The sequence below is a fragment of the Cydia pomonella genome, chromosome 2, assembly GCF_033807575.1.
Source record: "Cydia pomonella isolate Wapato2018A chromosome 2, ilCydPomo1, whole genome shotgun sequence".
NCBI classification, from domain to species: Eukaryota; Metazoa; Arthropoda; class Insecta; order Lepidoptera; family Tortricidae; genus Cydia; species Cydia pomonella.
This window is the reverse complement of record NC_084704.1, coordinates 36,945,094-36,959,793: the sequence shown is the minus strand read 5'-3', so window position 1 is coordinate 36,959,793 and position 14,700 is coordinate 36,945,094. Positions and strand designations below refer to the sequence as shown.

At 39.7% G+C, this 14,700-nt stretch overlaps 1 protein-coding gene across 1 annotated transcript; it reads right to left on the bottom strand.

The window, feature by feature from the left end:
• Window positions 1-143: 143 nt before the first annotated feature.
• LOC133515580 (splicing factor U2af 38 kDa subunit) lies at window positions 144-14,584 on the bottom strand. The gene is made up of 5 exons (XM_061848157.1): window positions 14,284-14,584; window positions 13,769-13,923; window positions 12,140-12,297; window positions 11,308-11,507; window positions 144-2,604 (listed from the first exon to the last, which is right to left on the bottom strand). Exons 1-5 carry the CDS (start codon window positions 14,325-14,327, stop codon window positions 2,463-2,465), a joined length of 699 nt encoding a protein of 232 aa, XP_061704141.1. The 5' UTR covers window positions 14,328-14,584; the 3' UTR covers window positions 144-2,462.
• Window positions 14,585-14,700: the final 116 nt, after the last annotated feature.

Here is a 14,700-nt window from a genome sequence, read left to right as displayed (position 1 = left end):
TATTTTAAACGTCAAACTTCTTGAGATTATGACGTTTAAAATAACACATTTGCACAGTATGTGCTATAAAAACCGCTGCAGAGTTAGCTTGGTCTAACTCTGATTTACTAGGAATAGGAAATCAAAAAATAAATATTACGGAATGAATACTTATCGTTATTATTTAATGTGACAATCTCTTACACAAGTATAAACTATCTTAGATAGGTACAGTCAGCATCAAAAGTAGCGGATCAAACAACGCTTCAAAAATATCTAAGAAAAAAAAATCTAATCTCTCATCTTTTATTGCGTGGAATTCTGACAGCTGTCATAATTTGACGTTTCAGGGATAGTAAACCTTTTTTTATTGTACATATTATAGTCAATTATTATTATATTTAGTTATTTCTTGCATGAGTTATATTAAAAAACATGGACAAAGGAGAGCAAACATATTTGCACGTTCAAACTGTTGAAAGACGAATGACACGGGTCGTGACATAAACAATTTTGTAATTTCTTTGAAATGGAGGGTAGGTCTAAGGAGAACACTCTCACGGCTCGACCAAGACATCTTGCGGCGGCTGCAGCGGTGAACGGCGGCCATAGATGAAGTGGAACACAGCGACCCGACCTAACGTGCCTTTTTTTTAAAACAAGACGAGATAGTACAAAGTATAAAAAGTTAAAAACATAATTTTAGACCAAAGGTTTGTGATATATGAAAGTCATTAGAATGATACCAGTAACAATTATTTTTCACCCCAGAAAAATACCTAGTATTTTCTCATATCCAAATAATGCACTTTAAAATAACACTATCTTTGTTTTCACGAATAAAGTATAATTAATTCTGGCTGGCTTGTAATTCTCACCACAAATTTAAGGAGTATTTTTATGCCTGGTATCACCTGGAAACGTCAGAATTCCACGCAATAAAAAACCAAAGTTTACCATTCTGTAACAGCTTAACAAATCATAAATGGGTACTACTATATTTAATAACTTTAGTCCTAGCTCGCTATAAGAATACTTGCAATACCCTTTTCAGGGTGCCATGTGTTTCTATAATTTAAATGTAATAACTATGTACCATGGCTCGCCATAAATGATTTCTGATTTCCGAACAAAAAGTGATGGTTATATGTAGACTAATTAAGACTATAAAAAATATACTTTTGAATGTGAATTTTAAAGACTTATCTATTATTCTGAAAAATTATTCGGGATATCAGATACTTTTGGCGCGTTGTTTTATCCGCTACTATTGATGCTGACTGTACTGCAATACCACACTTTGACAGACAGGTTCTTAATAAAAGACAAGGCAAAATAAGATAAGATTATTTATCTTAGTGCGATATTGCAGTGTGCACATCAGTAACCACTGCTTTGAAGACTCTTTTGAACATCAGTAGCTTAGTTGTTTTGTTTGATGTTTTACACAAAGTAATGTAACTTTTAGGTATTTGTATGTCTTTTTTGTAATGTCTTCTTAACGCCAAGAGCCACTAAAGTGGTCGTGTGTTGTCATGCTTACCACGCCAAGGACCAAGTGGTTATGGCAGACGCTGTCAAAGCAATTTTACTGTTGACAGATAAGGTGTATGCCATATTTTGATGCGAGAGAGAAGTTCAAAAGGTTAAGAATGGCCCAGGCAATGCTGACCGACCATTAATTTGGATAATTTGGATGGGGATCATTTCGTAAGATGACGGATTTAAAATCCGGAACGACACAGAAACGCCCAGAGTGGCGTTTACGGATCCCAAGAGACATGGGAAATAGGCTCAGGAGAAGAAGAAAATTGTATTCTTAGCATTATCCCGGCATTATTTTGTCGCGATGCATTTTTGAAATAGTTTGGGGAATTTTTTCTAGTAGAACTACAAGTAGGATGTAATTATGTCAACATCAAGCAAACAATTAAGCTATTGACAATATTTTTTCGCACTACCCCCGACACGCATCACCAAATAATGTAAAAAAAAAATTAAACACATTATTTTTTTTATTTGAGGCTAACCCTAAACAGATTATTGGCATGATGAGAAGTGTCAATATTAAATTTTGGTGGTCGTTCTGTTTAGACTTAGGTCACCATCAGATATATCGACTGCCCGAGGTGCTCAAAAATATCTGAACACATACTCTAACGCCTTCCAATAGAGGCGTGTTCAGATATTTGTGAGCACCTCGGCCGCTCCTATATATCTGATGGCGACTGTACTTCATGACTGTGACACGTTTAAACGTTACACGTAAAAAACTTAAAATATCCGATGAAAGATGTTTTTCACACACACCAAACGGTCACAAACACTGTCAGTCGATCTTCGGGCGACGTCGGGAGTCGCAGCGGGCGGCGGGCGACGTGTCACGGCCGGCCACACGTCGATCGAGATCTACGCGGGAGTGGCCCGCCGGCCAGCTGCGGCTCAGTGCGAGGGCCGTGCGTATCTCGGGCGGCGGCGGCGGGTCAGTAGCGGCCGGAGCGCGAGTTGCGCGGGGGCTCCCTCCTGCCGCCGGCGCCGCGCTCGCGGCTGCGCGAGCGGCGCGGCCGGCGCTCGCGCGAGCGGCTGCGCGACCGCCGTCCGCCCTTGCGCCGCGAGTACAGGTATCTGGAAACCGAGGACGAGTTACTTTTGATAATCTGACTAACTTACACTGAAAGAAGTGTTTGCATAACTGTAACAAAATTTTGGTTACTGTTTACACAAAAATTGGGACTTGCGAACTATGTGTTATAATATGTTACAAAACCGTGTTTGGCTATCAGTGTTCAGGTACTGGGTATACACTACAAAATAAGTTTGTAAATTTATGCAAAGTTTATTTTCTTATAACCGTAGTTTAGTTATTTAGTAAAGTTACAAAACCAGTTCGGCTGTCTATTTTTTTCAGTGTATGAAACTCATTTATGGGGCAAAATGAAACGATCGGACGGCAAATAAGATTTGAGGTGACTTTCCGTTAGAATCATCTCGAATATGTATATATGCATTCAGTGTTATGTCCCGAATACAAATATATGAGATGCCGAGCGCGAAAATAGTAGGAGTAGTGACTGCGACATCATAAACTCGGCGCTCGGCGGTACAAAGATTTTATTTTTTTCTTTTAAACATACCATGTACGGTATCGAATGAAAGAGCTTTGTGATTAGATTACAAATGTATAAAATACTATAACATTTTCCCGTCTTAGTCTACTATTAAAGAACACCTAAAAACTTCAAAATTCAGAGGTGACTTTGAACAATTCTCGATTGAAAACTACTGAATACATTATTCCAAAATACATACCGAAGGGACTCTAAATAGCGTCTATATAATGTCTAAAAATAATTAACTGGATATAATATATGTCTAAAAATAATTAATAAGAGAAATACATTGATTTCAATAATAGTATAATTTTCTGTTACAAGAAACTACCATATGAGTACCAAAATACTATTTTTTTACTAGAAATTAAACAAAAAAATATCATGAGACCCTCTTACACAAATCGACCTAATCCCACAGTTAACGCAATTAGGCTTGTGTTGTGGGTATAGTCTGTCCGACGGTTTAAGAGCTAAAAGCCATAAAACTTGTTACAATGGCATTCTTATTTCAAAAGGTCTGAAGTCGTAATACGACATAGTGAGATTCGACCCAAACCACTTCTGTTACAGCTTATAATGCATTTTAAGTTTCTTTAACAAAGGGCATCATCACTTTTGCATAGGGTTGTCAAAAATGTACCTAACATTGGAATAGAGTAAAAATAATACAACATAAATTATTTACTCATATATTACTTTATTAAAAATAATGTAATTATTCACTATCTGAGCTCTCAGTCACGTTAATAACGAAGCGTTGCTGATCTTGAATAATAAATGTGTTCTCGATACCCTCAACATGACTAAAACATGCGGTCCATACATTATTAGCAATTTTCATCGTCTCCTCGCGAACTAATTCGACCACGTTAGAGTTTAGCTGTGGTTGCGTATTATTACGTCGTATTCTTTGTTTGAGTTCACTCCAAACCAACTCAATTGGGTTAAACTGACAATAATAAGGCGGTAATCTTAAAACCGTGTGACCACTCTCCTTTGCCAATTCATCGATAACCATTTTTTTCTCAGGCTTCAAGCTTTGGACGCGATCTAACAGTGCCTTTTTATTTATCTTCGGAGGTATTATTTGATTTCGTTCTTGTAAATATGTTATTATATCAGCCTTTCTTGAAGAAGTATTCGGAATCTTTTCAGCTTGCCTGGAATGATAGGAGGCGTTGTCTAGCACAATAACACTATTTGGTGGCAAGTTCGGTAGTAATTGCTCTTGAAACCACTTTTCGTAAAGATTAGCAGTCATATCTTCATGGTAGTCTGCTGAACAGGTTTTAATATTCTTAGCAGATAAAAGAAGGGATCCTGGTACACTTCCGTGTTTAGATCCAGCAAGAAGTATTATAACGCGTTGTCCCCTGGAACAAGGAGCATTAAGGCAGCATTTACCGGACGTATCAACCCAACCTTTCTTCACAATGTCGTGAGTGTCATACCACGTTTCATCTGTCACAACTATATTTCGACCTTCGGACCGAAATTCTCGTATTTTTTTTAAATATTCTTTTCTGAGATCTACAAGTCGAGGTGATTCCATGATTTTCTGACGTTTGTCAAGGGTTTTATAGGAAAATCCAGTATGCTTTAGGTACTCACAAAGTGTCGTTCTGCCATAAGGAAAATTTTCATCACACTCTTGGATTTTTTTCAGAAGGCTATCAATAGTCACAACAATATTTTGTCTATAGCTGTCATAAATTATTCGACTTATGAGATTGTGGTAAACTTGCAATAGGATCTTGAATGTCAATAAATACACTGTAAATATGAACACAGATTTATTGTTTAGTACAGACGTACATCGCTCAGTGCGGGCAAGGCAATACTGACTGCACCTCACTTCATGTGTACACTACAGTATTCCCTCCCCTTACAAAAAAGAAAGAAATAAAGAACTAAAGGTACTATAAAACAAAATCCGAACACAGTAAATCAAAAACGCAAGAACATTTCCAAAAACAGCACTCGCGACTCTATTCTACGCACTAAATCGAACGCGTCACACACTCACTGCACTGACAAACCCGATCGACTTGTAGGTTACACGCAACCTGCCGCCGCCTGCATGTGACCTTGCTGGCTAGGGAGGCCGCGAAAACCAGGACCCTGGAGTCCGCCTGCTTGCTTTATAATCCAAGTCTTGATCCTTTTGTTGCAAGACTTTAGCATGATATATCCCAATATCAGTACTGCCAAAATCACCAAGGTAATGACCAACAAACTATAGGTCGTCACTCGATTTTCCACTTCCGCATGTTTCGTGATGAAACCTGCAGCAATTTCGTCTTCCTTCGCTGTTTCCTTACTCTGTGAGTAGCCCATGTTTGTTTTAAATAAAATGAATCGAATGACGAACTTCCTCCTTTAAATAATACTTTAAGATATAATAAGCAAAAAAACATGACCTAATTTCGCAATCAATATCAATACAACATTTTGTCCGATACGTTTTTACTTTAACAAGGCTTTAAAAATCATTAGACTTAATTACATAGAAGACAAGTTAATAAATACGACATTTTGATAATGAGCATCAATATCGAGCGGGACATCGTATTACACGACCACTGCGCGATACCCGCGTGGCGGTCGCCTGCGCCGCCGCCGGGTGTACGCTATCCGTTGTCAGCACATTCCGCTCGATATCGACACTGGCCCTATTCCTGTTGCAAGCAGTATCACCAGACATGTGATCGCTGACTAAATCATCGTTTAGAATATATGCCGGCTTTAGCCTATCGATGGAAATTTGTGTTTGCCTCTCCGGCAACTGTAGCGTGAAAACTTTGATACCTCTTTTTATAACCTTGAAGGGGCCGTCGTAGGGAGGCTGTAGTGGTTTCTTTACGGCATCCACCCGTACGAAAACATTTTCACACGTTCTAAGATCAGGATGAACGAATACCGTTCGTGGACCCCGGTGTTCCTTTGGCACTGGTTTTACGTTATGAATAGCGTCCCTTAACTCTCTAACCAATGCTGCTGGCTCAAAACTTTTTGTCGGGGAGACCTCATAAAATTCACCGGGGAGACGCAACACGTGTCCCAGAGTTATCTCCGCTGCACTCACGCCGGTGTCGCTTCGGGGTACGGCGCGTAAACCTAACATGATTGATGGGAGCTCCCGAAGCCAAGAGGATGTAGCTAGCTTGGCTTTAAGGGCCGCTTTCAAATTACGGTGCCAACGTTCGAGCTTCCCATTGCTCTGCGCGTGGTAAGGGGTGGTTCTTAACTTGGTTACCCCTAAGTACTTCATTAAATTTGCAAAAACACCGCTTTCGAATTGTCGACCTTGGTCGCTGGTAATTTTCCAAGGACACCCAAACCGTGCTACCCATCCCTCGTAGACGACCCTTGCTACCGTATCTGCAGATATATCGCACACCGGAAATGCTTCGGGCCACCCCGTCACCCTATCTATCATCGTAACCAGATATTTGTAACCGTCTGATGTAGTGGGCAGTGGTCCTACAATATCGACATGTAGATGCTTAAACCTGCCTACATTTGGGAAATTCTCCAATTGGGAATGTGTGTGACGATAAGTCTTCGCACGTTGACATTGCAAACATGATTTTGCCCAGTCCCCAACGTCGCGATTCATGCTAGGCCAATAAAACCTTTTTTTAACTAATAAACGCGATGCCCGAATGCCTGGATGACTCAGCCCATGCAATGCATTAAAAACCTGCCTACGAAAACGTAACGGCAAATATGGCCTTAAATTGCCTGTAGATATATCGCAATAAATCTCACTATTCGTATTTGGTAACCTGACACTCTTAAGACGGGCAGCTACCAATGTATCTCGCAATGCATGCATTAAATCGTTATCTACAGCTTGTTCCCGAGCGACGTCGTCATAGTTTATGCAGGTGGCCCCTGATATCGTTTCCACGCGGGACAACGCGTCAGCGACCACGTTATCGCTACCTGACACATGTTGTATATCGGTGGTGAATTCACTAATGAATAATAACTGTCGGGTACGTCTTGGCGTCTCTTTATCGCTACTTAATTTGCTGAATGCGAAAGTTAGTGGTTTATGGTCTGTATATATTGTTAATTCGCGACCTTCGAACATGTTGCGGAAATGAACGACAGCTAGAAATATTGCGGTTAATTCCCGGTCATAAGCACTGTATTTCCGTTGGGCGTCAGTGAAACGCTCCGAAAAATAGCCTAACGGTTTCCAATTCCCTTTAACGCATTGCTGTAAAACTCCACCCGCAAACGAATCTGACGCGTCAACCATAAGGGCCATTTTCGCGCCTTCGATTGGGTATGACAGCAACGCTGCATTACTCAACTTAGACTTGCATTCCTCGAATGCTTGATTAGCCTCTTTCGACCATTGAATAACAGTTTTATCTTTCTTTGTAGATTTAGTTAAATAACTGTTCAAAACACCTTGATAAGTAAGCGCCGAGGCTAAATGGGATCTGTAAAAATTTACCATGCCTAAAAATCGTCTTAATTGTTCTACGGTTTGCGGTTTAGGAAATTGTAATATAGCTTTTACCTTCTCGGGCGCGGGTCTAATGCCTTCAGTTGTTACCTGATACCCTAAAAACTCTATTTTTGACTGCCCAAAGCAGCATTTGGCTAAGTTTATAGTCAACCCATACTCGTTCAGCCTTGCGAATAATTTACCCAGATGCTCGCGGTGTTGATCGATGTTGTCACTGGCTATTATTACATCATCCAAATAACCGAACACAAAATCCAATTGTTCTAAAACCGTGTGATTCATAAATCTTTGAAACGTTTGGGCAGCATTTCGAAGTCCGAAGGTCATTCTGGGAAATTCAAATAACCCGAAAGGGGTAATTATCGCTGTCTTCTCTATGTCCTCTTTTGCAATTGGAATGAAATGATATGCCCTATTTACATCTATCCTACTGAAAATTTTCTTACCCGCCAGAATATATGTAAAATCCTGCAGCCGTGGAATGGGGTAACGATCTGGCTTAGTTCGCGCATTTAATTGCCTGTAATCCCCACAAGGTCGTAGACTACCATCTTTTTTTGGGACGACGTGGAGCGGGCTGGCCCAAGCGCTTTTTGAAGGTCTACAAATCCCTAGTTTGAGCATGAGCTCAAATTCTGCCTTTACCTTCTTGTACCTGTCGGGAGGCAGGGGCCTGGCTCGTGCATATACCGGCGAGCCTGATGTCTCGATGTGATGCACAATAGGATGCTTGGGGGTGCCCTCAAAATTAACGGGCCGGGTTATATCAGGGTATCGATTTAAAATATCGTTAAAGGGCTGATTCTCGCTAATTACCGCATTTATCGAACCAATCTCACTGTCAACTATCGCCCCACTAACCCTTTCATTGGTTATGGAATCTGTGAGTTTTTTAGATTTAAGATTGACGTTCAATCCATAAAAACTCAAAAAGTCTGCGCCTAGTATTGGCTGGCTAACCGCGGCGATCACAAATGTCCATCGAAAGGTCCGCCTTAACCTAAAATTTAGCACAAGAGATTTAAGTCCGTATGTTTTAATTGGCGTATTGTTCGCCGCGAATAAGGTATACCCTAGGTCAACATTATTGTTAGTACTTACATTATTCTTCATTCTCGGAATCACCGATATATTAGCACCAGTATCGACTAAAAATTTTAACCCAGTCTCTACCTCGGTCACACACAGGCGGTGGTTGGTTACGCTGGCACAGAAATCCGCCACTGACTGTACCGCATTTAGTTTCCCGCCTTCCAGCCGCAGGGTTTCACGCATTTACTAGCTCTGTCTCCATATCGAAAATGGTAAAAACAGAGCCAGTCCGGGTTCTGACGACTCCTCGGCCGTTGGGTCGCTCCACGGATTCCGGCACCTGACCTTGATGTAGATTGCGTCGCTGATCTGCCTGACGAAGAACCCTTCTCAAGCTTCTCCAGTCTAGTGCCTATCTTGGCGATTTCTGTAAGCAGCTTGTCCTCCGTGTTTACCTGGGGGCTCGATACTACCGCTACTCCGGTGCCGGCACGAGTAACTTCGATAACCTTATCGGCAAGCGCGGCCAATTTCTTAAGGTCGGTGAGTTCGCTGCCTGCCAGCACCGCCTTAACCGCCTGGGGCATGAGTCCTACCCACAACATTCTTAAGGTATCCTCTGGAAACTTGCCACCCGCTAAATCCAGCATGTGCCACATAAGCTGGGAGGGCTTTTGCTCGCCTAATTCCAGCTCTTGGAGTAGTCTGCGTTGGCGCACCTCCTCGCTTTCCTCGAAGACCGAGAGTAAACGCGCCCTGAGTGCTTCATATTTCCCCGTTTCCGGAGGTGCCAGCAATATATCACTTGCTGATTGGATAGTAGACTTCCCTAGTTTTGTCACTACTATATTATATTTTTGCAAATCCCCTAACCGTTGCGGCTCGAGGATCGCATCCAGCTGCGCGTACCATAACCGCGGCTGATCGGTCCAGAACTCCGGGATCCTGGTGGTGAGCGAAACTGACGCCAACTCGTTCGTTACACCTCCTAAAGGCCGCTGTGCTGTGCCCGCGGGCTCTGACTTGTCTGCCGACGGCCCGGGTTGACCAGGTCCGACAGGTGGTTGCTGGGCAAGCGGCAATGATCCTCCTTGTTGACCATACATTGTTGTTTAACGTGGATGAACAAACAACAACAAATTTTTTTTATTAAAAACGTCCCGCGCTAGATCCGCGCTATGAGTATACCTTGCTCGCTCTACACTTCCAAGAATCCACAGTCTCAATTTAAAGTTCACCAAAACACTTTTAAAATTGCAAAATCATCTGTTCTTATTGCGGGGTCACCAATGTGGTAAACTTGCAATAGGATCTTGAATGTCAATAAATACACTGTAAATATGAACACAGATTTATTGTTTAGTACAGACGTACATCGCTCAGTGCGGGCAAGGCAATACTGACTGCACCTCACTTCATGTGTACACTACAAGATCTTCTGTGAAGTTGTCAATTTTCGGAAACTTTTTTGCTTCTACGTTGGTATTGGTGGCTCTTTCACTTGTACCGAGACACATAATTTTTTTCACTGTTGCATATGGCACCTGAGTAAGTTCAGCAGTTTTTTTTAATGCTGTAGGTCCAATTTCTCTAAAAAGTCCATTGTACACATTTTTGATTATTTGCTTACTTTGACTGTTTAAATGAGTTCGAGCACTTGTACTGGTTTTCTTTTTATCTACCCACGGACGAAACATTTTTACCAAAACAACTTAAATAGTATAAACACGTTATCACTAAATCAGTTCCAACGGAATACTAGATGGACTTTTCCCGTTTGTTGCAGCCCTACCCTCCAGATGTTTGTTATAGCATTTGCAATTTTAGTCATGCCATTTGATATTGAACCCTAATGCAAACGTTTACGTTAGCCTTTCATATATATAAGAAACCACTTATGCTCTTTTAACAATAGATGACTAATTAGCTTATCTTTATGGCTTTTGGCTCTTACGCCGCCGGACGAACTATACTACACGACTATATATAATAGATATATACAGATAACTATTTGCCTATGCTGCGTCTAAATGCTGGAACAATTTTCCGCCACCAGTTATTAACAGTAAGTCCCTGGCGGTTTTCAAACTATGTTTCAAGGCATATTTACACACATATGGCTTATGTACACTTGGTTGAATGACCTGCTCTATAGATATTTAACTTTAGGTAAGTTAGCATTTTTTTTAATCCACTGCATATTGTTCGGTTTTGCTATCTTGTCCTAAATGTAATAGTGTTAATGTTTCTGCAATCCTTAGCTAGATGTACAAATACGGCGCAGACATTAGCTGAGCCACTTTCCCTTTAAATTCGTTTGAAAGCATTATTGTGTACGTTTATTATGTACCTTTGTTTAAACTTATTGAATAAACGTCTTTATTATTATTATTTAAATACATAGAAAATATCCATAACAAATATCAATAATAAACACAGAAATAAATGCCCTAACCAGGATTTGAACCCGGGACCTGCTGCTTTGTAAGCATGGTCACTACCAACAAGGCTAGAAGGCCATTATAAGAAACGTTTATATTTTTTATCTATTAAATACAATGCAAGAAAACAAAAGGATTTTTAAGAACTAAATGCTTTTACTATATAATTTTTTGTATGAATTGTTACCAAAACTCTAAAAAATGCAAGCAAGCCTCGCGGAAGTATGATATATTAACTAGAGTCTCCTCAACTTACCTCCTGAGTTCCCTAGAGATAGGCTTGAGGTGCATAAAGTTGCAGAAGCCGGAGCGGGTGCACTCGCCCATCTCGTACTGGCGACAGCAAGCCTCGCGGAAGTCCGTGACGGGGGACAGCTCCGCGTACACGGGGCGGCCGCCAAACCAGCGATTGTTGAGGTCATTCACAGCTTTCTCTGCGTCTTCTTCGCGACGAAACTTGAACAATCATATAAATTATGCCAAATCTCATACAACAAAACTAGAGACAGGTAAAACATATACTGCAATCTACAAATGGTAAACTCAATGCCAAATGTCAATCATACATTCAAATGTTGTAAAAAGAAAAGTGCACTGCAAAATGGTAAGCAATGAGTGTGTGTCTGCATTGGTCTGCCAATGCATGCTTCCATTGAAGCTCCTCATTATGGAACTAAACATTTTGAGCAACTATGAGATATATATATTTTTTTTAAATAAATATTATAGGACATTATTACACAAATTGACTAAGTCCCACAGTAAGCTCAATAAGGCTTGTGTTGAGGGTACTTAGACAACAATATATATATAATATATAAATATTTATAAATACTTAATTACATAGAAAACACCCATGACTCAGGAACAAATATCCATGCTCATCACAAGAACAAATGCCCTTCCCAGGATTTGAACCCGGGACCATCAGCTTCATAGGCAGGGTCACTACCCACTAGGCCAAACCGGTCATCAAAATATATGATAGAAAGATAGAAATATGGGAGTGACCAATTTAATATATTTAATGTCTGTGTCTCACAATAATTTTGTTACTATAATAGGAAAGCAATGTATTTAATACTCACTTTAATATAAACATTCCCGACTAAGTGATCCCCCAAATTGTCACAAACATTCATTTCCTCAATCTCTCCATATTTGTCTTCACATTCTACAAAAACGTCTTCAAAGAAATTGTCGTAGTGTTCCTGCATCTCCTCATCGGACACATTTGCTACGACCACTGTAACAGAACAAGAAAAATAAATAGAATTATGATTTGAATTAGTATCAAACTAAAACTAAGCAGTTTTTATGTGTTTCTTTTAGAACGACAATTTAGCAGAAAAAGTCAAATAGTACTCTTTCTTTTTACTAGTTCTAAGAAACTTATTGCCACAAGCAAGGGCCAGAACCCCAATCTCTTGTATGAAAGTTGCTTGGCTAAACCCCTCTGTTAGTGAAAAGTGGCATAGCATAGATGAGAGGCTCAAGTTTGCAAAGTGAGTGGATGCCTGAGTAGGCCGACCAGCATGGAGTGTGATGTGGCGCCAATGATAAACAAATGCTAAGTCAAACATGAGCATACTTAGTGCATCTGCTCATTGCCTTGGAAGTTCAAGTTTTTTTTTTAGGTTTAGCAATCTGTCAGATTTATATAATGTATATTCTCATTTCTTAATTAATTTTATTTTTCTTTTCCCTTTATAAGAATTCGATATGTTTTCTGAAAGAGCTATATATTTGTATGATTTGATATGACATTTTTTTTTATCAAATTCTATAATGAAGTGGATAGCTACTGCATGTAATTGCATGATTTCTATAGTAATCTAAATTGTACTTTTTCTTATTTAATGCATGTTAATTATAAGATGTAATGTTTTGAAAAGAAAATGGTTCAATAATGGCTTCTTTCCATCCATCCATCCATCCCAGCAGGGGGTAACAGGATGGAAAGAAGAAGAAGAATGTTTTGAAAAGATGTGTCAGGCCGAATTTCTTGCCGGTCCATATTGGGATACCCTCCTCCAATTGAGGGGGGATTTAAATCTACTCGGGTCAGAGGTGTATTGGTAGAGCCGGTATAGCTTTATTTGACATTCATAAGCGCATTGTAATATGCCTACTTGAATAATAAACTATCTTTATCAATGATGTGCTGCAAGCCCTGTCAGACATTCCGCTGGTCATTCATTATTATATTCATCACTGAGGCTTTATACTGAGGAATATTTTCATTATTAATTTTTGTTAAATGAACATTTAACGGGCAAGACTGAAAAAATCCTCAAATCAAGCCTCATTTCATCAATCACAGTACAAAGCAATGATGTTACAGGCTGGTCTTTTTTTGAGACCACTGCCCTATAAAGAGTTACAACAAAACTATAATAATAAATAAATAAATAAATATTATAGGACATTATTACACAAATTGACTAAGTCCCACAGTAAGCTCAACAAGGCTTGTGTTGAGGGTACTTAGACAACGATATATATAATATTTATAAGTACTTAAATACATAGAAAACACCCATGACTCAGGAACAAATATCCATGCTCGTCACACAAATAAATGCCCTTACCAGGATTTGAACCCGGGACCATCAGCTTCGTAGGCAGGGTCACTACCCCACTAGGCCAAACCGGTCGTCGCCTATGACTAACTGAACTATGTTACTTACAACTAACTGAAAAACTATGTTACTTACAATGGCTGCCATCGGCAGACTTTGCAGAGTTTTGAGGATTCACATAAAGGTTTTGCAGCAACACTGTTTGCGAGAAAGTTGGCTTGTTATGAATCCGAGAGCACCTGTCTCCATGACGGCAAGCTCCAATTTTGAAATAAAAGGAGCAGTTGACCCTGTAACATTCGGATTTGTGGTTATTTTTTTACCCAAGGCAAATTCTGAGCAAATTAACTGCACACCAATAATCAAGCGAGTATATATTATAAAATGAAGAATGCTGCAGGCAATAGGTTATTTTCTATGAAAAACCAAACTACAGTGAATGATAGTATTACACAGATTTTACTCTACTATACTGTTACAAACACAGACTATACTGTTACAAAAGATCCTGTTTGACGATAATTAAAGAGTCAACGTAGGCTTTCTGGTGTTCATAAGTTTGATTATAACCTCTACGCATCGTATAATAAAAATTAATCAGAGGCACTAGGTATAGGCAAGGTATTTAGGTTACAAATTATTGCACTTACTTGTCTTTTTCTGTACCAAAGATAGCAGCTAGATACTCGGCCATGGTAAAACGCCGTGGATGACAATGATGACTGCTTAGCTTGTGTCAAGAACGATGCACAACAAAATTACCATGAAACGATAAAATGGTTATAGTTCTTATTATAAAACTTTACTTATAGTAACCTGCTGGACAAAACGCTGTATCTTATCGTGTTGGAAAGACAAAACTAATTATGTTTCACTCAACAAAAAAGAACATTAGCGGCAATCGCGCCGCTATCCGCCATTGTGGCATTACACAGATAAGAAATAGAAAGCTGGAACGTAGTGATTATATGCTCTTTGGAAAGCTGTGTAGGTCTGCCTGATGGAAAATAGATTTCATAGAAATTTGCATAAAATCTCAAAATTGCCAACATCGCTACCCTAATGGG